At 56.0% G+C, this 21,141-nt stretch overlaps 10 protein-coding genes across 10 annotated transcripts; 6 read left to right on the top strand and 4 right to left on the bottom strand.

Annotated features, from left to right (window-relative positions):
- The first annotated feature begins 692 nt into the window (after positions 1-692).
- Positions 693-3,217, top strand: BDY17DRAFT_130731 (uncharacterized protein). Its single transcript, XM_033729409.1, has 5 exons — positions 693-1,042; positions 1,114-1,297; positions 1,352-2,128; positions 2,184-3,089; positions 3,148-3,217. The coding sequence occupies exons 1-5, from the start codon at positions 932-934 to the stop codon at positions 3,165-3,167; spliced, it is 1,998 nt and encodes a 665-aa protein (XP_033591126.1). The 5' UTR covers positions 693-931; the 3' UTR covers positions 3,168-3,217.
- A 1,010-nt stretch (positions 3,218-4,227) lies between these two features.
- Positions 4,228-5,409, top strand: BDY17DRAFT_239555 (SAC3/GANP/Nin1/mts3/eIF-3 p25 family-domain-containing protein; the record flags this gene model as incomplete). Its single annotated transcript, XM_033730345.1, has 2 exons — positions 4,228-4,407; positions 4,465-5,409. Coding segments are annotated over 2 exons (1,125 nt in total), but the record flags the coding sequence as incomplete, so codon positions are not given.
- A 3,585-nt stretch (positions 5,410-8,994) lies between these two features.
- Positions 8,995-10,222, top strand: BDY17DRAFT_130718 (Endonuclease/exonuclease/phosphatase). Its single transcript, XM_033729408.1, has one exon. The coding sequence runs from the start codon at positions 9,138-9,140 to the stop codon at positions 10,185-10,187; it is 1,050 nt and encodes a 349-aa protein (XP_033591124.1). The 5' UTR covers positions 8,995-9,137; the 3' UTR covers positions 10,188-10,222.
- Positions 10,223-10,258: 36 nt separating this feature from the next.
- Positions 10,259-10,975, bottom strand: BDY17DRAFT_309761 (uncharacterized protein; the record flags this gene model as incomplete). Its single annotated transcript, XM_033735368.1, has 1 exon — positions 10,259-10,975. The coding sequence occupies one exon, from the start codon at positions 10,973-10,975 to the stop codon at positions 10,259-10,261; it is 717 nt and encodes a 238-aa protein (XP_033591123.1).
- A 159-nt stretch (positions 10,976-11,134) lies between these two features.
- BDY17DRAFT_130688 (putative rRNA-processing protein fcf2) lies at positions 11,135-12,169 on the top strand. Its single transcript, XM_033729407.1, has 2 exons — positions 11,135-11,503; positions 11,721-12,169. Exons 1-2 carry the CDS (start codon positions 11,174-11,176, stop codon positions 12,108-12,110), a joined length of 720 nt encoding a protein of 239 aa, XP_033591122.1. The 5' UTR covers positions 11,135-11,173; the 3' UTR covers positions 12,111-12,169.
- Positions 12,170-12,228: 59 nt separating this feature from the next.
- Positions 12,229-13,407, bottom strand: BDY17DRAFT_248498 (nucleoside phosphorylase domain-containing protein; the record flags this gene model as incomplete). The annotated part of the gene is made up of 3 exons (XM_033730916.1): positions 12,229-12,907; positions 13,046-13,127; positions 13,191-13,407. The coding sequence occupies 3 exons, from the start codon at positions 13,405-13,407 to the stop codon at positions 12,229-12,231; spliced, it is 978 nt and encodes a 325-aa protein (XP_033591121.1).
- A 474-nt stretch (positions 13,408-13,881) lies between these two features.
- BDY17DRAFT_235613 (ribosomal protein S10 domain-containing protein) lies at positions 13,882-14,274 on the top strand (the record flags this gene model as incomplete). Its single annotated transcript, XM_033730290.1, has 1 exon — positions 13,882-14,274. A coding segment is annotated over one exon (393 nt), but the record flags the coding sequence as incomplete, so codon positions are not given.
- Positions 14,275-14,576: 302 nt separating this feature from the next.
- On the bottom strand, positions 14,577-15,802 carry BDY17DRAFT_248642 (S-adenosyl-L-methionine-dependent methyltransferase; the record flags this gene model as incomplete). The annotated part of the gene is made up of 4 exons (XM_033730925.1): positions 14,577-14,751; positions 14,821-14,869; positions 14,928-15,373; positions 15,429-15,802. Coding segments are annotated over 4 exons (1,044 nt in total), but the record flags the coding sequence as incomplete, so codon positions are not given.
- A 335-nt stretch (positions 15,803-16,137) lies between these two features.
- Positions 16,138-18,618, bottom strand: BDY17DRAFT_295848 (kinase-like domain-containing protein). The gene is made up of 3 exons (XM_033733369.1): positions 18,480-18,618; positions 17,373-18,423; positions 16,138-17,308 (listed from the first exon to the last, which is right to left on the bottom strand). The coding sequence occupies exons 1-3, from the start codon at positions 18,550-18,552 to the stop codon at positions 16,396-16,398; spliced, it is 2,037 nt and encodes a 678-aa protein (XP_033591118.1). The 5' UTR covers positions 18,553-18,618; the 3' UTR covers positions 16,138-16,395.
- A 267-nt stretch (positions 18,619-18,885) lies between these two features.
- Positions 18,886-20,775, top strand: BDY17DRAFT_240794 (uncharacterized protein; the record flags this gene model as incomplete). Its single annotated transcript, XM_033730365.1, has 1 exon — positions 18,886-20,775. A coding segment is annotated over one exon (1,890 nt), but the record flags the coding sequence as incomplete, so codon positions are not given.
- Positions 20,776-21,141: the final 366 nt, after the last annotated feature.

Here is a 21,141-nt window from a genome sequence, read left to right as displayed (position 1 = left end):
GCTTCTCGAATGCCACTCAAGGCGTGTCTCGGGTGTTTGATTAGCTCGAGGAACCTGACGGCACGGCACGGGGAGCGACTACTCCGACTGCGCAACCCTTGACCCTCGTCCGGCTGCATGTTGCATGCATTGGACCAGGCCGTTGCCGATCCATCAAACGTTGCAGCCCTGCGTGCCTCTCAAGTAGCTACATGGCGACATCAAAAAGGCTTGTCCGCCACGCTGCTGTCGCTTGTGGAGCCGGTCCCGTTGGACAACCACACCAGGTTCCGACAGCTGGGAACGACCAGGTGTGGGAACGAACGGGGCATCGCTGATCTGGCAGCAAGATCTGCTGGTCAATGGTGCTCCTCCGATGCACAACCGGGGTGTGCGCCTGGTAAACAGAGCCTAGACTGCGTTTCTCGTCAATGTGCCGTCCCGTCTCCGGCCTACCCGTTTCTGACGGCATGACAGGCAAGCGTCCGGAATTGGAGGTTAGTGTTGAGGCGCGACGGGCCATACGTTCCACGGTGGCCACCCATCCCCATGCTTCGAATTCTGTCCACACATTTCCCTTCTCCTGCCTCCCTCTCGCTTCCACGATCCAATCATCTATCTTCTGAACGCTGCCTGCCCCATGCTCCTCTTTCTCACCCACCCATCCATCCACCAGCCCTGCTCAGCAACCATTGACAGTATTGTCGCAAGCAAAGCCAAGCCCTCTATCCTACCAATCCCCGAGACGCAATAATCGTCGGCAGTATCTTCAGTATCTTCTCCGGTAAGCCCAGCCCCTCTGGCCCAAGACGAGTCCAGAGCGTCACAAGCCGACTCTGTTACATTCGAAGATGTCTTAACGATCGGGATATCAGTAACGCAGAACCACTTGAGAGCTCCCCGTGTGACCAAGGAATCGACGCTGCACGATTGCATCGAGTACTACGCGTCAATGATGACCACCAAGACGCTTCGAAAGCGTAAGTCGGTAGAGAACCGCAAGTGCTTTGAAACCGGGCCCCCGAAGTTCAACAATCGCAAAATGAGGGCAGACTTCCGCCTGGTACGTTGCAAGGTTCTCTCCATCTCCCTTTTCGTCTCTGTGGCAAGGCGACGAGCTGAACCGGTGCACAGTTTCCCTCCAACATCGACGACATGGCTCATTTCGCATCACCAATGTGGCATGGACGCGATTTCCCCGTGTCCGACAGCCTGTTGGACATCTCCACGCCGACCTTCTTTTCCGACGACACGGGCCAGGCATACGTCGGCCAGCCAGGTGCTGCCACAACCGCAGACGACAGTGATCACGACACGAGTAAGTCGGCTTGGTCAGCCATTCGTCTACCCAGTGATCACTAACAATCAACAGAGCCACACATGGGCTCGCATTTGGCTTTGTCCGCGCCATCGTTCAAGGGGCGGGCATCCAAGCAAACCACGAAGAAGCGCACCTCGAACAAGCTCATCGAGACGGTCACTCGCGCCGTCAGAGCGGGGAAACGCGCGGTGGCCCCAAGGCCCCGACCTTTGCGGGTCTACAAGCCTCCGCCATTCCACGATGCCGAGGAATGCGGCGAATGCGAGCCGGCTCTCGTCGGGCCCATCGCCGATTTCCAGATTTCCGACTCGAAGGCCGTGGTCAACTACATGATCACGAAGTGCACCCTGTTCCAGCAACAAGGGTGCAAGGTTTGGGTCAAGGCCCTGATCAAGGGCATCTGTCCCAAGAAGCAGTCGAAGTTTCCCTACCACAAGGGAAATGCACCACCATGGTGGCCTCCCGTTGAGCATTGTCCCTTCAGAGAGCCAGATCACGTCAACAAAGACAGTGAGTGGCCTCTATACCCCTGTTGGTCGCCATCAGAACTGACCCCGCGACTAATAGACCGCGTGAGCTTGCTCGTCCACCTGATCCGCCTGCGACCGTCGCCCGAGCTGCTTCAAGATTGGAACGGAAGCAGTGATGAGCCCAACGAGAGCCATTGTCTCCAGGGCTGGACGGCACTGATGCGAGAGTTGACTCCGCTCACGCTCTTCAACAACCTGGCCAAAGAGCCCCAAGACAAGGTCAACCGCCGCCCCAAGCTCTTGGAAGAAATCTTCAGAGTGGCACAAATGGAGGAGGATTATCTGAATGGCAACATCGGTGAGCAGCGGTGGACTGGAGTACGTTGAAAGCCACGCTGACAGAGTGCGAACAGACGGCGATACCAGGGCTTCATGGAACCGCGAGGTGCGTTCGGCAAGGACGAGACATCGAAGGGCACAGCGCTCGCAAGCCCCGTCTGTCAGCTCGGACGACGCACGCCGTGCTCTTGTCTCGTCCACTCCCTCTCCATCGGAAGACAAGCCTGTCCAAAGAGCAAGGAAGCGGGTAGAGGACCCCAAAGACGTACACATCGACCTTGGCACCGACGTGGCTCCCTTCTCGGCTTGCATGGGGCTAATGAACACTGGTGCCAATGCCTTCGAACCTCTACCACCCCTGGACTCTTACGTCGGCTCGGACAACAGCAGCTCCCAGACGTCCTCGTACGTGAACACACCGGTCACTGGCTCGTTTGGGTCGTCCATATCAGGCTACCAACGCCATTACGAGCCTTGTGCCGGGCCAAGCACTTTCCCCCACCGGCACGACTGGGCATACTCCTGTCACGGGCCTACGGAACAGCAGCAGCCAGTGCCAGTGTATCAGATGGCCAACACCTCACAGGCACGCATCGTCTCCACTCCGCTCTTGTTGGACGAGCCAATGCCATACTTCGAGTTTGCAGCCAGTCTCAGTCAGGTCAATGGCGGTCAGGCCTTGAGTGTCCACGGAGACAACTACATGTATGCGTTTGGCCACGGGTTTCCCTCGATGTGGCGTGAAGGCGAGTGTGCGAATGCCGCAGCTAATCTGCACCACATGGAAACCTTCGCTGCCAACGATATGCAACTCGTTGAGCACGAACAACCGTATCATGGTGGCGGCGGAAGGTCTGAACGGCTGCAGGGAGGGGAGATGCCAACACCGTTCCAACATCACCACCCGGAGACGCACGTCCCGTCCGTCCACAGCCCACCACACATTGTGCGTGGCTTCACAGGCCATGCTGGCGGTGTCGGTAAGTCTGATCATGAGCACTCACGACGTTGGTGGACACGGCTAACCGTCTTGCGTAGGTGGCGGAGCCTGGACGTGAGCATCAACCTCGCCCTTGATCGCTTGCTTCGCGTTTCGCGTTTCGGCATTTCGGCGCTTGCTTCGTCGTTTCGGTGGTCATCTCTCGGTTATTAACGTACTTACGAAAAGCTTTCGGTTGGAGCGTGCGCATCTCGGTTTGTACGCAAACAGCAGCAGTGTTTCGGCTTAATTGGTGCAGTCGCGCTTTGGTGTTTGGGGTCCCGGAGTGGGAGGGATGAAGGAGCGGCCTGGTATCCATTCACGGCCTCAAGGTCCCCGTCACGGTCGCATTTCGGCTCAGTCTCAATCATGATTGTGCTGCATGAATTTCGCTGGTCTCGAGGGGACAGCAGCGCGCTCCTGGCGCTACGGCAGTAATGTCGTAGAACAAATGAACCCTGTATATGGTACTCTGGCTCACATGTCTCCTTTTTATCATCGTATGAGCGTGTGCAATCCACTGACGCCGTGGTGTTGGTGAGGAGGTTCGTCGTATGTCCGGCAAGGCTCGAGGTGTTTTGGGCGAGCGACGCACGGACCACCACGCCGCCCTGGCTTTGAAGATCGGCGGGCTGGAGGTCAAGTTAATTGAATGTTCCTACGTCGCTTTGTTGCAAGCCATCACCTCGCTCTCCAAACCACTGCACTCCCTCCCGTCTTCCCTCCACCGACTCCACGCTGTCTGGGCGGAGCCATACACATGACGCGATTAGCTAACTCCCTCCACAGTGACGACGACCATGTCGTCTGTGAGAGGCGGAGGAGCTCGCGGTCGGGGACGCGGTAGCACGCCGCAACCACATGCACCTGCAAGAGGCTCGAGTACTCGCGGTCGCGTATTCGGAAGCCATGCGCCACGGGGAAACCCGATCAAACGAGGCACGTTTGGAGCCGCTTCCCAAGCCCCGGCGACTCGAGGGATGCGCCAGCTCGATCGAGGTACTGGCCGTCGAACGGCCCTCCACTCGGGCGCATTCGGTGCCGCAAAGACAGGAGGCAGCTGGCAAGACCGATATCAAGCGGTGAGTCTGCTACTCCCTCCCCGCCACTAATAGAGTCCATATCGTGACTCCCTCTAGCTCACGAAAGCCCGCGAACGCGAACGAACCGAAGCCATTCGACATGGTGTGATTGCCGACCCCGACAAGCCTCGATCCCTCTCCGAAGCAATCACGCCCGTTGGCACATGCCAGGACATGTGTGCAGAGTACGAGCGGGTACAGCGGGTGGTGCAAAAAGATGTGTGGGAAGAGGAGACGGTGGGTCATTGCTACAAATCATTGCCAAGATGGACACAGATCTGATATGCACGATAGGATCCCACCCATTCCGCATTTGCCAGCACCGACAAAGAGCCCGATGAAGCGCGCATGGTGAAGAAGTTTCGGAGAGCCGCTGCGGGCCTGGAAGAACAACTACCTTCGGATCTCCGTCCGCCTCATATCTTGAAGCGAACGTGCGACTATCTCTTCAATGAGGTTGTTGGCAACGCGCCATTCCTCGGCCAAGTACATCACTTCGTCTGGGACCGGACTCGGGCGGTACGGAATGATTTCTCCATCCAACAAGTCACACGGCCGGAAGAGTTGAGCATCGCCATCGATTGTTACGAACGAATTGCCCGGTTCCACATCGTCTCGCTCCATCAGCTTGCGCTTCCCGAGAAGCCCTACTCGAAATACGACTGGCAGCAAGAGCGCGAACAGCTCGACCGTACTCTCTTGTCCTTGATGCAATTCTACGACGACAGCCATGGGCGAATAGACCTCCCGAACGAGCCGGAATTCCGTGCCTACTGCGTGATTTTCCAGTTGCAAGATCCGACTCCAGACCTGGAAGACAGGGTGCAGACGTGGCCAAGACGGATCATTGAAGACACGAGAGTGCACAAAGCATTGGATTTGTACATGGCAGCTTGCAACGTCATCTACTCACAAGGCCCCCTGAAACCGACCGCTCACCATCTGATCGCGCGACAAGACTGGCAACGCTTCTGGACCCTGGTGGCCTCGAAGCAAGTCTCGTACCTCATGGCCTGCGTCGCCGAGATCTACTTCAACCTCGTTCGGCGCATGGTGCTCAGCGCTCTTTTCCGCACATTCCGCATGAATTCCAACCTCGCCACCCCAGACTGGACAATCGACATTCTTTGCGATCTGCTGGGCTTTGACGATGGTGATGAGGTGTATACGTATTGCGAACGCTTCGGCTTCGGCTTTAACGAACGGGAGGATGGTGAACACTACTTGGATCTCACTTCAGTCAAGGGTAGAACCCTGCCTGAGCCCTCTGCTGGGATGCCAAAACAGACGAAATCGGCCTTGGTCGAGGACAAGAGGTTTGGGAGGACATTGCCGGCAGTCATCAATGGGTTGACGGTGCAGGGTGCACGGAACTTTGGCTTGGTGGAGGAGCAGGAGACGAACAACAACGAGCAGGACATGATGACCGACGAGATACACGAGCAGGGTGTGCAGGCAGAAGCACTCAACGGCAGCGATGCTTGGGACGGCGATTCGCTCTTTATTCCTGAGACAAAGACGCCGGACGCTCAGCACGTGAATCCATTCTCGGCGAAACCGACTGTCACCAGCAATCCGACCTCATCGATCTTCAGTGGTGCTGCCGCCGGGACCACTACGTTTGGGAAGCCATCCGCCTTCGCTGAACAACCTAGTATCTTCGCGCAACCCGCGAAGCAGTCGATCGAATCTCCTGCACCCATCAAACCCGCCAACGCTCAAGCGTTATTCGATTTCAAGGAGCCAGCAAAGACGAGTACTGGACCAAACTTCAGCTTTTCGTCTCCCTTCACGACATCGCCATTCAGCAAGGGAACGGGCGTCACCAAGGACGAGGAGTCTGCACCGAAGCAGTTCTCATTCGGCCAGCCCTCCGGTACACAAGCGAGTGTCTTCGATCAGGCTCGTCCTTCCGCTCAGAGTCCTTTTTCGTTCTCGCCAGGCAGCGCAGCGAAGGCACCTGCGGTTGCGCAACCCAACGACAAACAAGATGCATCGCAGTCTTGGTCATTTCCCAACAAGACCTCGAAAGACAATGAGTCGCCAAGGGCTCAATTTACCTTTGGGCAAACGACGGCAAGTCCCGCTCCGGCGACGCCAAGCTTCTCATTGCAGCCGCAGGAGACGAAGCCTTCCCAACCACATCAACTCACTTCGCCGTCGACATGCCCCACATCATCCACACCCCCTCAGCCCGCCACAGCTTCAAGCTTAGGCCTCGGCCTCAGACGGCCGTCCTCGGCTGCCGACACCCGACCAAAGAAGCCGAGCCCCCTTTCAGCTTCCATCACTGCGAGTGAACAGATTGTGCCCACGTCAAGTGAAGCACCGACAACACAGAAAGCACCTGCGCGGCATGAAACCACGCCTGGAGCAGCCATCAAGCCTAACGAGCACGTGCCCGAGACAAACGCGGCGGAGGACTTTGAATCACTCGTCACTCGCCTCGCTGATGAGCTCACCCACAATGCCCACGACGGATACATGAAACAGTTCGTCGACTTCATCGTCAGTAAGACCATTCATGAAGTACTCGACGAGATCAAAACCGAGCAAGCCAACGCTGAGGCCGACGATTGGCGTCAATTTCACCTGTGCCAGAAATACGGCATCCGCTGGAGAGACATCTTCTGGCAGCGACGACTTGCAAAGACAGGGCAGCAGCGAAGGGCAAGGAGACAGCGAAGATTACAACAACGTGAAGATCAAGCGAATGACGACGGCCGTCTGCGGGATAGCCAATCGATCAACGGCAGCCACAGAGCGGAGTTGGTGATGCAACGTGGAGGCGAAGATCACAACAGCGTAAGAGCAATGGGAAGCGTCCTCTCTGTGAGATCTCCCGGGGTGAGGGCCAGAGCAGCAGATCAACAGCATCCCACCAAACGCAACATGCGTCCGACATCCTCGCATGTTGGTGTCGCAAGTCCAATCCGTGAGCTCGGACACAAACGTCTGAAGAGCACCAGTCACGTCGATGAGAAAGGACGCATCACAAAGCCGACTTCTGTGCCTGTGCCTCATCATCACGCAGACCTACTGAAACGATCCTCTTTCTTGGGGTTCTCACTGTCGGACGATGCTGATGTCAATGCGAGGAGCACGGTCAGATCTAACTACTTCCGCCTCAAAGCGATGGGAGTTACTCAAGCGGACCAATTGAGTGGCTTACGGGGTACCAAGAGACCGTCCACAGAGACCGTCCAGCATCAGCAGACATCGCCGCCAGCTTTGCGGCCATCGTCTCGTTTGAGCCCTGCGACCACCCCTTCCATGCGCGGAGCTTTGATGGCACCACCGCTGTCATCGGCTTCGCAAGCGCCAAAAGCGCATGAAGCGGACGAGGCATTGTTCGCTCGCCTTCGAGCAGCTCGCGAAGGACTGCAGAACGGTGGTGCGCTCTTCAAATTCACACTGGACTATCCTGCCCAGCTCCACAGCAGCGTCAATTCCATTTCATCGAACGACTCGCCGTCCATGATCCAAGCTCGAGCAGACGCTAGGCGACGTGCTTCCTTGGCTGCCTCTGATAACAGCGACAACGCGCATGGCCGCTCCGTGCCAGCCTACCGATTACGCGAGAGCAAGTTTGTCCCTCGCGAACGTTACGCAGATGCGATCGAACGAGCGAAGGAGATCCGAGAATCGCGATCCAGGGAGACAAGCAGGCCCGAATCCCGCGCGCAGGAGCCTTCCTTCCCAACGCAGTCCGAGACTCTGTTCCAGCAGCGGCCAGTATCCAAGAACCCGGCTATCAACTGGTCGAGCAGCCCTGCGCCTATGGTGAATACAACGGACAGTATAACCCAGTCCTATACTCTCGACCACGACACAGCTGGACTCCGCTCGAACATGAAGCCTGCCAACCTTCAATCCCATACTCCCTTCACCTTCTCAAACCACACGACACAGCTTCCGGCAGAGAACCCCTTCCTGCATTCCACGGTGCCCGAGTCTCACTACACCTTCGGATCGCAACCGACTGCCGGCCTCAAGCAGGAGCACTCTCCAACCACGGGTCCACAAGATCACACCATCAAGCTCTCGCAGGTCGATGCGTCCCTGGCGAACAGTTTTGGTAGCTCGCGTGGGCTTGATCATCACAACCCGTTCCAGGCGGCTCCTCAACAAAACTCATACTTGCTCTCGCAAGCCGTCTCGCTTCTTTCTGATGACGAAGACAACGCTGGGTCTATGCCAGATCAGCTAGGAACACAGTACAGCGGTGTCGCATACACCGATCCGGTCAATGGAGAGCTCCTCGACGACGATGATGATGAAGAGGAGGACGAGGATGAGGAGACGGCGCTACAAGATTTACAAAACCAAGAGGGCTACAGCGAGGAGGACGAGGACGTGGACAGTTCTCAAGAGGGATCTGATGAGCAGTTCAATGGCTTCGGGCACGCGAATAACTTTGCTAGGGATGAAGCAGGCGAGGATGGTGATGTTGACGAGGATGGAAGCAGCGAAGTCGATGAGGAGGATGACGAGGAGGAGGACGGCGGCGCGTATGGTTATTACGAGGACGAGGAAGATGAAGATGAAGACGTCGATTCCGCCTTGTATGGCGGGCAGTGGCAACCACAAGTCAATGGGAACGCAAGGTGGACTGCGCAGCCGGAGAAACCGTCGGCGCTGCAGAACGTGGGTAACTCGGCAGAGGAAGCCATCGAGCTGAGTGACTGATGTCGCTCACGTGCAGCCGGGTGGACATTTGGAAGTGCGACGAGGAATGAGCAGGTGCTGAAAGACTGCTCGTGACTGTCGCCATCGCTTCGATCAGAGACGTTAGATACCCCTTAGCAGAGTGAGATTCGAGAGCTGGAAGCTACTGTATGGCCCCGCCGTGAACTCACCACCTCAAACATTCCTACACATGCACGGAACTGGCAGAGTACTGGTCGTCATCCAATCGTGACCGCATCGCATCTCACCATCCCACGCATCGGTAGACGCTGCTAAAGATGGTGAGAGCCAAACCTCATCGGCCTCCAGCATTGTGGGACGAAAGATGGTCCACGCCAGCTGCCGCAGCGCGGGAACACCAGGGCATCCGAATCATCACGCACAACATTCGCTATGCCGCAACAGACCGTGACGAGCATGAGAGGCCTTGGAAGGAACGCTGCCCCCGCATCGTCAATGAGCTGCTCTACCACACCCGATTCCTCGATGGTAGCAGCCTTACGACTCCCTCCCATGCACCTCCATCCGCAGGCTTCATCTGCTTGCAAGAATGCCTTCACACTCAACTCAACGACATTCTGAGTGCTCTGAACCGCACATCCGAGACTCAACACAGCAACACTGGCCTTCCTTCCGGACCAATTTGGGCTCACATCGGCGTAGGCCGCGACGATGGCAAGACTGTGGGCGAGTACAGCCCGATACTCTACCCGACCCAAGTCTTCGAGCTCCTACATTTTGAAAACACCTGGCTGAGTCCAACACCCGACAAACCGAGCAAAGGGTGGGATGCAGGCAGTATACGCATCCTGACTACGGGGGTGTTTGCGCACAAGCGTACGGGGCGGCGACTCGCGGTTTTCAACACACATTTGGATAATGAGGGGACGGAGTCGCGGGCGAAGAGCGTGCCGATTATTCTCGAAGTTATAGAGCGCGCGACGAAAGAGTGGGCGGTGCACGATTCTCTGGACTTCCTTCTTGCAGGGGATTTCAACTCCGACCCGGATGGCGAGGCCTACAAAGCTTTGGTAGCCAGTGGGTCGGTGGTTGACGTGCACGATGCTGTGCCGAAACATGCGCGGTATGGTGACGAAGGAACGTTTACTGGATTTCATGCTGGAGGTGGGAGAGACCAGGGTATCGGGAGGATTGACTTTGTCTGGGTTGGGCCAAAGAATAGAGTCAGTGCGTTTAATGGATTGAAGACGGCACGGGACAGCTGGACGATTGAAGGATACTCAACACTGCCCAATGTCTTTGACGATGGGGTATTCTGTAGTGACCATCGGGCTGTGGTTGCTGATGTCGTTTCGTGGAGTAAATGAGGAAGTGCAATACATCGCTTCCGCTATCTGGAGGACGACCGATCCGAGTCATCATTCGTCAAGTTGGAGTCTCAATACGGAGTATGGAATCCCTTTGATCGCGGCTGCACATTTGCCTCCTCGTCAAACGAAGCCTGCAAAGCCAGCACTTTCCCCTCCATCGTTGCCCACAGCCCGCGTCTACGCTGCCGACCCGCCTCACTCTGCTCTGTGTCGAAGGTTGGGATGGGATGCGACGCCACAATCTCCATGGCATTGATGATAAATTCAACATCGCTCGAGGTCAAGCACTTCAGGTCGGTGTAGGCCGATGCCGGCCTCAGCTGGCGCAGAATGACATGGCGTAGCAGATCGACGCTCTCGAGCCGCATGCCACGCATGTCATTCGCGATAGGGTACGTGCCGGCCGTGCACTGCCACACCTTGCGGACGAGCTGCAAGCGAACATAGAAGCCAACATGACCCTGCCAGCGGGAGGGTTGCTTGAGCTTCCAGTGCTTGCTGAGATGCAGGTTCTCGACTTTCGACAGCGCCGTCGGGCCCAGCGCTTGCAGCCAAGCTTGCACGCGAGTGTTGGAGACGTGCAGGTTATCGTCTGTTTGGATGCTAAAGGACGAAGTTTTGGCGTAGAGGGGAAGAGTCTCCTTTCGAATGGTGTGGCAGACGCGACAGATGGCGGGGGTCAGTCGGACATTGGGCCCAATGGTTTCGTCTCTCCCATACGACAGGTCTGCAAGGTGTTCGAAGATGTGCATCCGCAGCTCGGTGGGAATCTCCAAAAGACCCATGGCGGCCTGGCGGTAACCCGAGATTCCCTGAATCAATGTACAGAGTAAGGCATCGTGTGCTCGTCGCGGGCGAGATGGGGTTGGCTATGCGAAGCTTGGGCCTCCCCGAATAGAGTTTCGCCGCCTGACGTCGCCAAGATTTCGCGATTGTCAAAAAATCCCAAAGACGCCCGGCTTTCTCTCCCTCTGGCTTTCCACATGCCTGCAACCATGGCACCGCCCCTGGCGCTCGAGACCGCCGTCCTCGACGGAGAGCTCGACGATGAGGAGATCCAACAACTCCTCGAGCGAGCGAGCGCGCGCTTGCACGCCAACTTGGGGTCCAAGGAAGTGATCAAGTCCGCCGAACACCGCCCTTACTCCATTCCCAAGCTCAATCCTGGTGAGCTAGACCGGCCCTATGTCTCGACAAAGGGAGAGGTGGCCTTGCTCGACCCTTCCAAAGCCGTGGACCAGCGCCAGCTCAAAAAGGCCGCCGGGATCCGTCAGGTGGAAGATCCTGTGGCGGCGAGGAAATCTGCAGAAGAGGTATGTTGGAGACAATCCCACGTCCGCTCGTCGCTCTTCCATGAGGAAAATTTCCTTTTATTCTTCTTGAGCAGACCCGGCACGCCGTTATGGCTGTGTCCCTGCGCCATGAGAGCCTTTACAAATCATAGTTACTCTGATCTTGAGCACCACCTTCGCTGCTTTGCACGCCACGATCATGCTTAGCCCACTCGCTGACAGTGTGACCTCATAGAAGAAGAAGGCAACCGCTGGTGCTGCATGGTATAATCTTCCGCGCACGCAAATGACCCCCGAGCTCCAACGCGATCTGCAACTGCTCAAGATGCGCAACGTCCTCGACCCGCACCGACATTACCGGAAAGACAACGGCAAGATGAAGGCGCCAGAGTACAGCCAAGTCGGCACAATTGTCGAAGGGCCGACGGAGTTCTTCTCCGGTAGGATTGAGAACAAAAAGAGGAAGAAGACGTTCGTGGAGGAGGTGCTCGCGGGTGAGCAAGAGACTGGAAGATTCAAGAAGAAGTTTGGCGAGTTGCAGGATAGAAAGGGGAGTGGCAAGAAGGCATTCTACAAGGCACTCAAGGCGAAGAGAAAGCATGGGGTGAAGAAAGGAGGATCCGGATGAAGAAGGCTTCCCTGCGAACCCTAAGACGCTTCAACGACTCCTGGTAATGCTGATGCCGGCCTATGCAACCATGCGATGATGCCGGATGTTCGCCCCCTTCACGCAAAAGTCCCACGGTCTACAGCCCCGAGACGACCTTCATCACCAAACTCTGCATATCAATCGCCGCCAGCCTTCCCTCCTCGAGCACTTCTGTGTGGTCTGCCATGCCGCGACGGAGATACGCATCCATCTCCTCCTCCGACAGCCCTTGCACAGCCGGGTCATCAGCACGTACCGTGGGCTCTAGCACAGCCTTGTTCGTCACCAGACTGAACGCCAGAACGCGCATGCCGGAATGACGGGACACAATGATCTCGGGCACGGTCGACATCCCCACCACATCCGCTCCCAGCAGGCGGAGCATGCGACACTCCGCTCGAGTCTCATACGTTGGACCGGAAAGGAATGCGTAGACACCTTCGTGCATGCGCCGAGTGCTGGCGCTTCCCTTTGACGAATGCTCTGACTGGATATCTCTCCAGGCTTTGTGTGCGAGTTGGCGGAGGCGAAGGTCGTACGCGTCACTCAAAGGAGGGAAGCGAACGCCAAAGTCGTCGTCGTTGGGCCCACGCAGCGGATGGAAGCCAGCCACTCCCACAAAGTTGAGGTGGTCGTTGAGACATAACAGGTCGCCGACAGAGTAGTCCGGATTCAAACCGCCGGCCGCATTGGTGAGAAGCATGGTTTGGCATCCGAGTACACGGCAAACGCGTACGGCGAATGTGACGGCGGACATGTCGTGCCCTTCGTAGAAACTGGGAATGAAACAATCATTAAAAACGTTGCGCGCGCTTTCAAAGGGAGATGCATGGATGAAGTGGCTATCTAGATCTATGTGCGCAGCAGGCTGGCGTACATGTGCAAGGAGTGGAGAAGGGGATCGGGCTACGTACTGTGCTCGGCCTACGAGAAGGACAACGGGAACTCGGTGCGCGCCCATGGTGCCGAAGACGAGCTTGCCTTCATGGCCGACCACTAGTGGCAATACTCAGTCCATAGTCCGCAACCAATGCCATCGTCAGCGTGTCACAGCCTTACCAGTGCTTAATGGGAAATTTGGAACATCTTTGTATGCCCACTCCCAGCTGACCGCCTTGCCGTCTTCGTCACGCTCTTGATTCACCGTTGCCGCAAGCCCACCCAGACCTGAGCCGCAGACAATGCCTACTCGCGGTCGGGCGAGATGTTCGGGCAGTCGCAGGCGGAGATGCTCGGCGGTTTCATTTGCGCGGTGGAAGATTGAAGAGGTTGCCATCTCGTCATGCGCTTCGAGGGTAGGTGTCGCGGACTTGCGAGATGCTATGGTGGGAAGAGGCGGCGTGGCAGAGGATCGTGAGCGTTCTCTGCACAGAGACTGAGGTTGCGGTGGTGCAGGAACGAATATCAGGCTTGAAGGGTGTGGTGGGCTGCGCGCGAATTTTGACACGTCCAAAAGTCGTGGCATGCAGAGTGGTGTGCAGAGGAGCTGCATTTCATGACGAGACGAATCCGTTTCTTCTACATCACACCCATTCCGTCGCCATCATGGCGGCACCAACATATTCCAGATCGCTGGTGTGCGCAGCCAAACGACTCAGAGTACGTCGTTCCTTCCATTGCGATGCATCGGCTTGCGAAGACTGACCCTCGACAGATCTCCTCCTCCACCCCGTCCATCTCCCATCAATGCAAGCGCCAAATCCAACGACAAGCCCTCCCCTCAAACGTCGCAGACGAACTCGCTCAATTGCGACTCCCGCGCGCAGTCCAAGCAACCTACCTCGAACCCCTCAAACGAACTCCCACCCATCGCATCCCCACCTGCGATCTCCAACTCCGCTCCTACAGCCTGCGCAACCTCGAGGTCTTCACCGACTTTGCCATGCGTGCCGCCTACTACCTCAATCTCCCCGTCTCGGGTCCCGTACCGCTACCGCGCATCACCGAGCGCTGGACAGTGCCGCGCTCCAACTTCATCTTCAAGAAGTCACAGGAGAACTTTGAGAGGATTACGCTTCGGCGACTACTCCAAGTCCAAGACGGGAATGCCGAGGTGGTGAGCATCTGGTTGGCGTTCCTGCGCAAGTATCAGTACTTTGGCGTGGGGGTGAAAGCGAATGTCTACGAGCATAGCGGGTTGGACGTGGTGAAGGACTTGGACCGGGAGGCAGAAAGACTGAAAAAAGTGACTGGAGAGTTTGCGAAGAAATTGGAGCTTTTTGGGACGAAAGACGGTGTTGAGGAGGCAGAGCTGGAGAGGAGGCTTGCGGCCGAGCCTTTTAAAGGGCAATGGGGTGCGTACGGGGCTATGAGTGCCAACTCCACTCTTCCTCCGGCCAACAAGCGCGTTGCATCCGAGAGAGTCAGCGCACGGGATGGTACAAGGGGTACGGAGACGACGGTGAGGCCGCCCGGAGAAGACGAGCTATAGAGAAGGCATTCCTTTCATCGATGTGCAGGCTTCTCGAATAGATAATGGGCCACTCCCCATGTATCGCCTCCTTCGTACGCGAACAATTCTGCGCATGCCAAGTAGAAGACCTGCCATCGGTAGAACCATCTGGCGGCTTCGTCACGGCCATATGTCTCCTCGAGGTGTGGCCATAGTTGTTTACGGTTGCTGTCGATTTAAGGAGAACGTCAGTAACCATAGGCAATCGCTCGCGCAGCATGAGACACCAGTACTCACCCATTCATCGTTTTCAGCCAATCTTCACAAGTCTTTGCGTAATGCTCTCCTATCCCAGACAATCAGACGCCACGAATTGACGGGAAATCGACTCGAGGGTCACTTACCGCTGACCCACCACTGGTGCCGGATCTTCAAATGCTCCTGGAAGAACAGCAACAGATCCGCACTCGGCATCGTCCCGCCCGTGAAGAAATGCTCCGTCATCCATCCGCTGTCGAAATCGTACGGCGTCGATCGGTGCGCGAAAAGATGCACGAACAGCTGGCCTCCAGGCTTGAGCAAGGTGTTGACCTTCGATAGTAGGAGGGAGTAGTTCTTCATGTGTTCGAAGAGTTCGATACTCAGCACGCGATCGAAGGCGCTCTCCAGCGGCGTGGAGGCGAACTCGTAGGTCGCAATGTCGCCGGTGACGACTTGCAGGTTCTGCAGGTTCTTCCGTCGGGCCTGCGAGTCGATGTGCTCTTTTTGCGTCTTCGAGTTGCTGAATGCCGTGATTTGCGACTTCGGGAAGATCTCGGCGAGGTACAGACTCAGCGAGCCCCAGCCGCAGCTGCTCGATCGTCAACGTCCGTAAAAGAGTTAGAGAGCCGTAGACAGTTGCTTACCCCAAATCAAAGATACTCATCCCGTCTTTCAAGCCAGCGCGCTCGACGTACAGCTCTAGCATCGCCATCTCCGCCTGCGCCAGGCTCTCCGAGCCTTTCGGATACAGGCAGCACGAATACTTCATCCTGGGACCAAGCATGTTTGATAGCACGCCCGTGCCGACCTCGTAGTGCTGTTCATTCGCTTTGCCAGTCTCGACTGCTATGGGACGTGTGCGGAGAAGGTCGATGTACTGCATTTTCGTGGCGTACGCGGCCGACAGGCTTGTGGAGGCGATCTCGTTCAGTCGTTGACGGAGCAGTGCGCGGATTCCACGGCGGATAACGAAGGTGGGCAGATAGCCACCGTCGATCAGCGTGTCGACGAGGGCGTCTGGGAGGGTGAGCACAACCGTGGTAATATGCCATATTATCGTTGATAGGGTATTTACCGTAATAGCTCATTTTGGCGGTTCGATGTTATCGGCGGTGAGGAAACGTTGAAATCGAGACACGGCCTATTCGTCTATTACTTGAGGAGAGTGTAGCCAAAGTGAGCAGCTGCTGCGCATGTGCATGTTCGATGTGAGAAAGCGCGCGCTGGACTACGTCATCACTTTTGAAAGATTATGGCCGCGCGAATACAACGGGTGCTATCAATGAATGAATAATAGTAAAGACGTCAAAAAGTGTCAAGGCGAGGAAGATGGGTGCGTGACAAGTTTGTATTGACTAGATGTCACACGAAGGTGGGCTGGTATTGATTTGCTGATCAGGTTGGCCCCGAACTTCTAGTCTCACGTGATGATGACCATCCACGTATCCGGGGCTCGTCTCTACGAATGAATGCCATGCCAAGCAGGCATGATAGAGTGAACGTGCTTCCTTGCAGGTCGGTTAGCGAGACAATAGACAGCCTTTCGAAAGGCCGGAGCAAGGACTGTAAGGTTCATTGGAGAGATTGTCAGTTCTTCAATTCACAGCAGCCTTAGAACGGGTCTATGGCCTGGCGTAGGCGTGCGTTGAACATGTTCGAGGACTTCGCGCCGCTAGAGTGTTCGTCATTGCGGCGACTAGTCTGGTTTGTCGCATTCACGTCTCTCTGAAACAGCTCGTTCTGGCCCGGCCACCTCTGAGGTTGGAAGAAGCCGCGCTCTGGCTGTGTTCGTGTCGATTGAGTGTGCGGAGGCGCGTAGTCTTCGATTGACATTCGCCCCACTGTGCTAGGTAGTTCAGAAGTCTTGTGTGGCGGATGCAGCGCAGCATTTGTGCCGTTGCCAATGGGGTTGCGCATGACGGTGTCTTCACTCACGCTTGGCAAGGGTGTCGGCTCGTGTTTCCGATAGCTGATTGGCAAGTTCGTTGTGCGAACATGGAACCCGGTCGACGTTTGAACCGGTGATGACTTCCAGTATTTTGACTTCACTTCTACTGCATTGCTGCGAGCTGCGAGGTATAACCTGTCTGCAAGCTCGGAAGTGTCGAAGTACACGACAGCGTTCTCGTCGTGATCTCTCGGCTGCCAATCGCCAATCGCCCGATCATAGGCGGCCTCCAGCTCCGCAGCGTAGTGACGATTTGTGAACCATGGATGTTGCAAGGCTTGCTTGGCCGTTGGTCTCCGGCTTTCGTCATCCCGAAGGCAGTCTCTTATGAACGATTTCAACTTGCGACCCACACCATACCATGATGCTGCGGTCTCCATGACCCTGACGCCGTATTTACCTGTTTCATCTTGGTCGCCGGGGTGCTGCCGCTTTGTATCGCAGAGGTGTGGCGGATCGGGGAAGAGTGGTTCGGAGGCTGTCAGGAACGCCGTGACGCAGCCAACAGACCACACGTCAATGGCCTGGGAATAGCCTTGGAGTGTCCCATGCGCCGAAGCAGTCTCCAGCACCTCGCTGTTCAACCAGTCGTCAGCCTTCCGCTCATCAATACTAATGGACAGGGGATACGTGTACTTACGGTGCTCGATAGCCGGCAGTCCCGACTGGAGTTTGCATTCGAGCATATATGCTCTTCCTTTCCACGGACTTCGCATTCATCACTGGCCGCGATTGCCCAAAATCCGTAAGAACCACGCGGGCGCCTTTCTGCCAAGAAGTCATCAAGATGTTCTCGGGTTTGATATCGCGGTGTACGATTTGATTGTCGTGCAGGTAGGCCACCGCCATCAAAAGTTGTCGAACAATGACCGCGGTGTGCGCCTCGCCCAGAGTCCCGATCCTTGAAACGTATGAAAGCAGATCGCCGCCGGTGAGGAGCTCTTCAAAGATGTAAACGCTATCGTTTGTGCACATCATCTTGTCCACACTGATGATGTTTGGATGGCTGAGTTGCCGTAAGATGCGATGTTCTCTGAGGAACTGTTCCCGTTTCTCTTCGAGCTCGCGCTCAAAATCCTTCCGGTAGGCATCGCGACGTGGTTTGGGCAGAGACTCGTCATGATCGATCTCGTCGAATTTGTACCTCAGATAGGCGAGATGTGGAATCTTGCACGCGATCTGTTGCCCGCCTGGGTGTTTCAATGCCACCACGACGGTGGATTGACCTCCCCAGCCGAGCTTACGCCCCGTCATGCGAAAGGTGTCTTCGAAAAGCTTCACTTCCATTTGTTGCAGTGGATCCAGGGCATCGGACACAGATTCTTGAACACCATTGGCGCAGAACACGATGGAAATTTGTGGCGTGAGATACAAGACATCGCCATCGTTCAAGAGCTTGTCACCATCAGCCTTGCAGACTTTCACATGCGACTCACCGTTCGGCGCGCCGGCGGTCATGAGCTCAATCGGGTTCGACGATAAGACACGTGCATAAATCATGGGAGGTACTCGAATCTCGTCTTCGCGCGCCTCTCCGTAGCTATCGTAGCCATCATTCTCGGAATCATAGACAACACATCGAAATCTGAGGTGATGAGCGGAAATGGTGAGATCCTCTACGCCGAAGTGGTCCTCGAAATGCCGCCTGCCAACATCGAATTCTTCGTTTGGCGCGATAGGGAGCGAGCATTCTGGAATTGGGGTTAGAAGAGCACATATCTCCGCTTACCTTTGTGCATGCATATACCCTGTGAGTTGAGTGACTGTGTACAGCAGAGTATCAACCGTCCGGCCTCCTTGCCGACACTGGCGCTGTTCATGTTGTTGCGCCCTCACAAAGGACAGAAACGACAGAGATGGCTTTACGCGCGTTTGGTTGTGAGCTGTCCACCTGCATGGAAGCAAGAGGCAGAAGTGAAGATGAAGTCAAGCGGCGTTACGCGAACGTGGCGCGACAAAAGTCGTAGTCTGCCACGACTTTTGTCTGCGACAAGAACTACCTTCTTTCAACCACGTCGCCCGTGTTGAACAATTGGTGTCGAGTGCTTTACTTTATCCTTTGTACAGCACAATTATCTCCTACAAATGGGCTGTACCTAGACTCCGGCTTATTCTCTCCGCGGTGTACCTCGCTCACAATGTCAGTCCGCAAGAGAAGCGAAGTGTCGTTCGTCAAGACGACTCTCCCCTATCCTGTTTTCGCCGCGGATTTCGATCCCTACAATCGCGGCTATCTCGTGGTCGGAGGCGGTGGAGGAGAGAGCAGAAGTGGCGTCCCCAATCAGATCAGCGTTCTGGATGTCTCTGAGCGCGGCGCCATCTCGAATTTGGTCGATATCGAGCTTTCACGGGATGAGGATAGCGTGCAGTCATTATCATGCCTTTCGACTCGGGACGGACTGATCGTCTTGGCCGGCATCAACTCCTCACAAGCAGACCAAAACGCAAGGAAGAACGAGCATTTCCGATCATTCAGCGTCAGATGCCCTCCACGGAAGAAATCAAAGACGGATGAAGCAAGCCCGGACGAGAAAGGTGGCTCGAAACTCATCGGAAAGCGATCATTGTTTCAGACTTCGACTGCGCCCAAGCAAGAAACATATCAACGTCTACTCCGTCTCTCGCCAAGTCGTCAACGACCAACTGGTAGCAGTCGCATTGGCGCCATTGCCACGGGCTTCGCAAAGGACTCGGAGATTGTAGTGTTCGATGCAACCACGCCCACTCCCGAAGCTGCAGATATTCTGACTCGCATTGGCCTGCCAGAAGGGGCTGAGGCGGTAGATGTGGATATCAACGAGTCCGACGACGCTGTCTTCAGTTTGGCTTACTGTACGGATTATGACATCTATGAGCAGGCGTTCGAGTACGAGTTCAAAACCAAACGAACCCAGAAGACGCCGAACGGTCCGCGCAGGGTGCACGAGCTACCAGTGCCGGAAGACAAAAGTCCCAGGCCAAAGATCCGATGTTTGCGATTCGTGAACTCGCAAAATGTCGTGGCGTTACTCAACAAGCCCAACAGGAGTGGCGTGGAGCTACGAGTGTATCACCTCTACCCTACTGGACCGGCAATACTTGTTCAACAGCAATCGCTTCCCCGCCGCATGAAGCAGGCCGTGAGTATGGACGTTTGCGCTCTGGACGCCGATCGGGAGGGCAATCAGCAAATCATCATCGCCGTTGCCGGCCAAGACATCAGCATTGAGTTGTACACCACCAATTACCAACGGAGAACGGATACCTTCACCAAATTCCGCTCCTACTTGACTCTCCGGGATGTGCATGAGCACCAAATGACAAAGATCTGCTTCTCTCCTTATCATGCGACTGTGCGAGCCCCGGAAAAATCTGACGATGACGAAACCGCGCCACCTCGAGCTAAGGCCTTGAAGAAGTACGTCCGGCTTGCATCTGTCAGTATGGGGAATACGGTGGCGGTGGACGCACTACCCCTCTCATCCCTGGAGACCAAGGACAAGCAAGCGCGGTACATCCTGAGCCATCCGAGCGACGAATTGTGGACGCAGTGGACGCAGATCGCGATGATATCCACCATTGCCTTGATATTCGCATACTTGGTCCAGTCATACTATTACAACACCCGCAACAGCTCCGCCAGCCCGACTCCGAGCCCATCTCGTCAGTTTCAGAGCACGCTTTCGCCAATTGAATCGGCACCGGCCTCTGCTCGGCTCTCGCAGCGGCTGCACTCGCTTCTCGCCACACACAAGGCGGTGCATCCCACAGTGGCAGACCCACATGCACCGACAGAGACAGCTCTTGTACTGCGGCCTGATGCTGCTAGTACCGGCGTGACACTGGACGTCCATCCAGACAAAGAAGCTCTCCTTCAACAAGGCAACGATGAGAAGCATTGGCACGAGCTCGGGGAAGACCAAAAAACGGCATGGAAAGAGAGGCTAAAGCATGCGGGCCATTGGGCGGAGGATGAAGGAGAAGCGATTTTCCAGGGAATTCTCTTCAGCGAATACGCAGGTATGGTGGGCCAGGCGGCGGCAGAGGTGGTCAGAGAATTGTAGACATTACGGTGGTAATCTAAACACTTGTGACGGTAGCCTTGCATTCTTTTATGATCTCTGGATGTATATTGCTCGTCGGAAGGGATGGCAGCTAGCGTGAGGACCGCAAGGCTCTGTACCCAGCGAATTGCAAAGACGCACGTGAGAAGCTGCTGATGCCGCGAGCTCATCGTTTGATCGACAACATTACCCGGGCAATGGGACAGATCGTCGAGAGACGGGAGAGCAAGCTGCAAGGGCCTCCCCAATGGCTTCCTGCTCCGCATACACGAAAGCTTCACACGCCCCCTCGGTTGCGATCGCTGCGTGCTGCGTTCGCGTATGTGACGAGGCGCGTGATGTCCAAAGAATCACGCTGCTGTCACA

The sequence above is a fragment of the Neohortaea acidophila genome (genome assembly GCF_010093505.1).
Source record: "Neohortaea acidophila strain CBS 113389 unplaced genomic scaffold BDY17scaffold_4, whole genome shotgun sequence".
Classification (NCBI taxonomy): domain Eukaryota; kingdom Fungi; phylum Ascomycota; class Dothideomycetes; order Mycosphaerellales; family Teratosphaeriaceae; genus Neohortaea; species Neohortaea acidophila.
The sequence above is the reverse complement of the archived record's forward strand: the minus strand, read 5'-3'. Positions and strand labels throughout refer to the sequence as shown.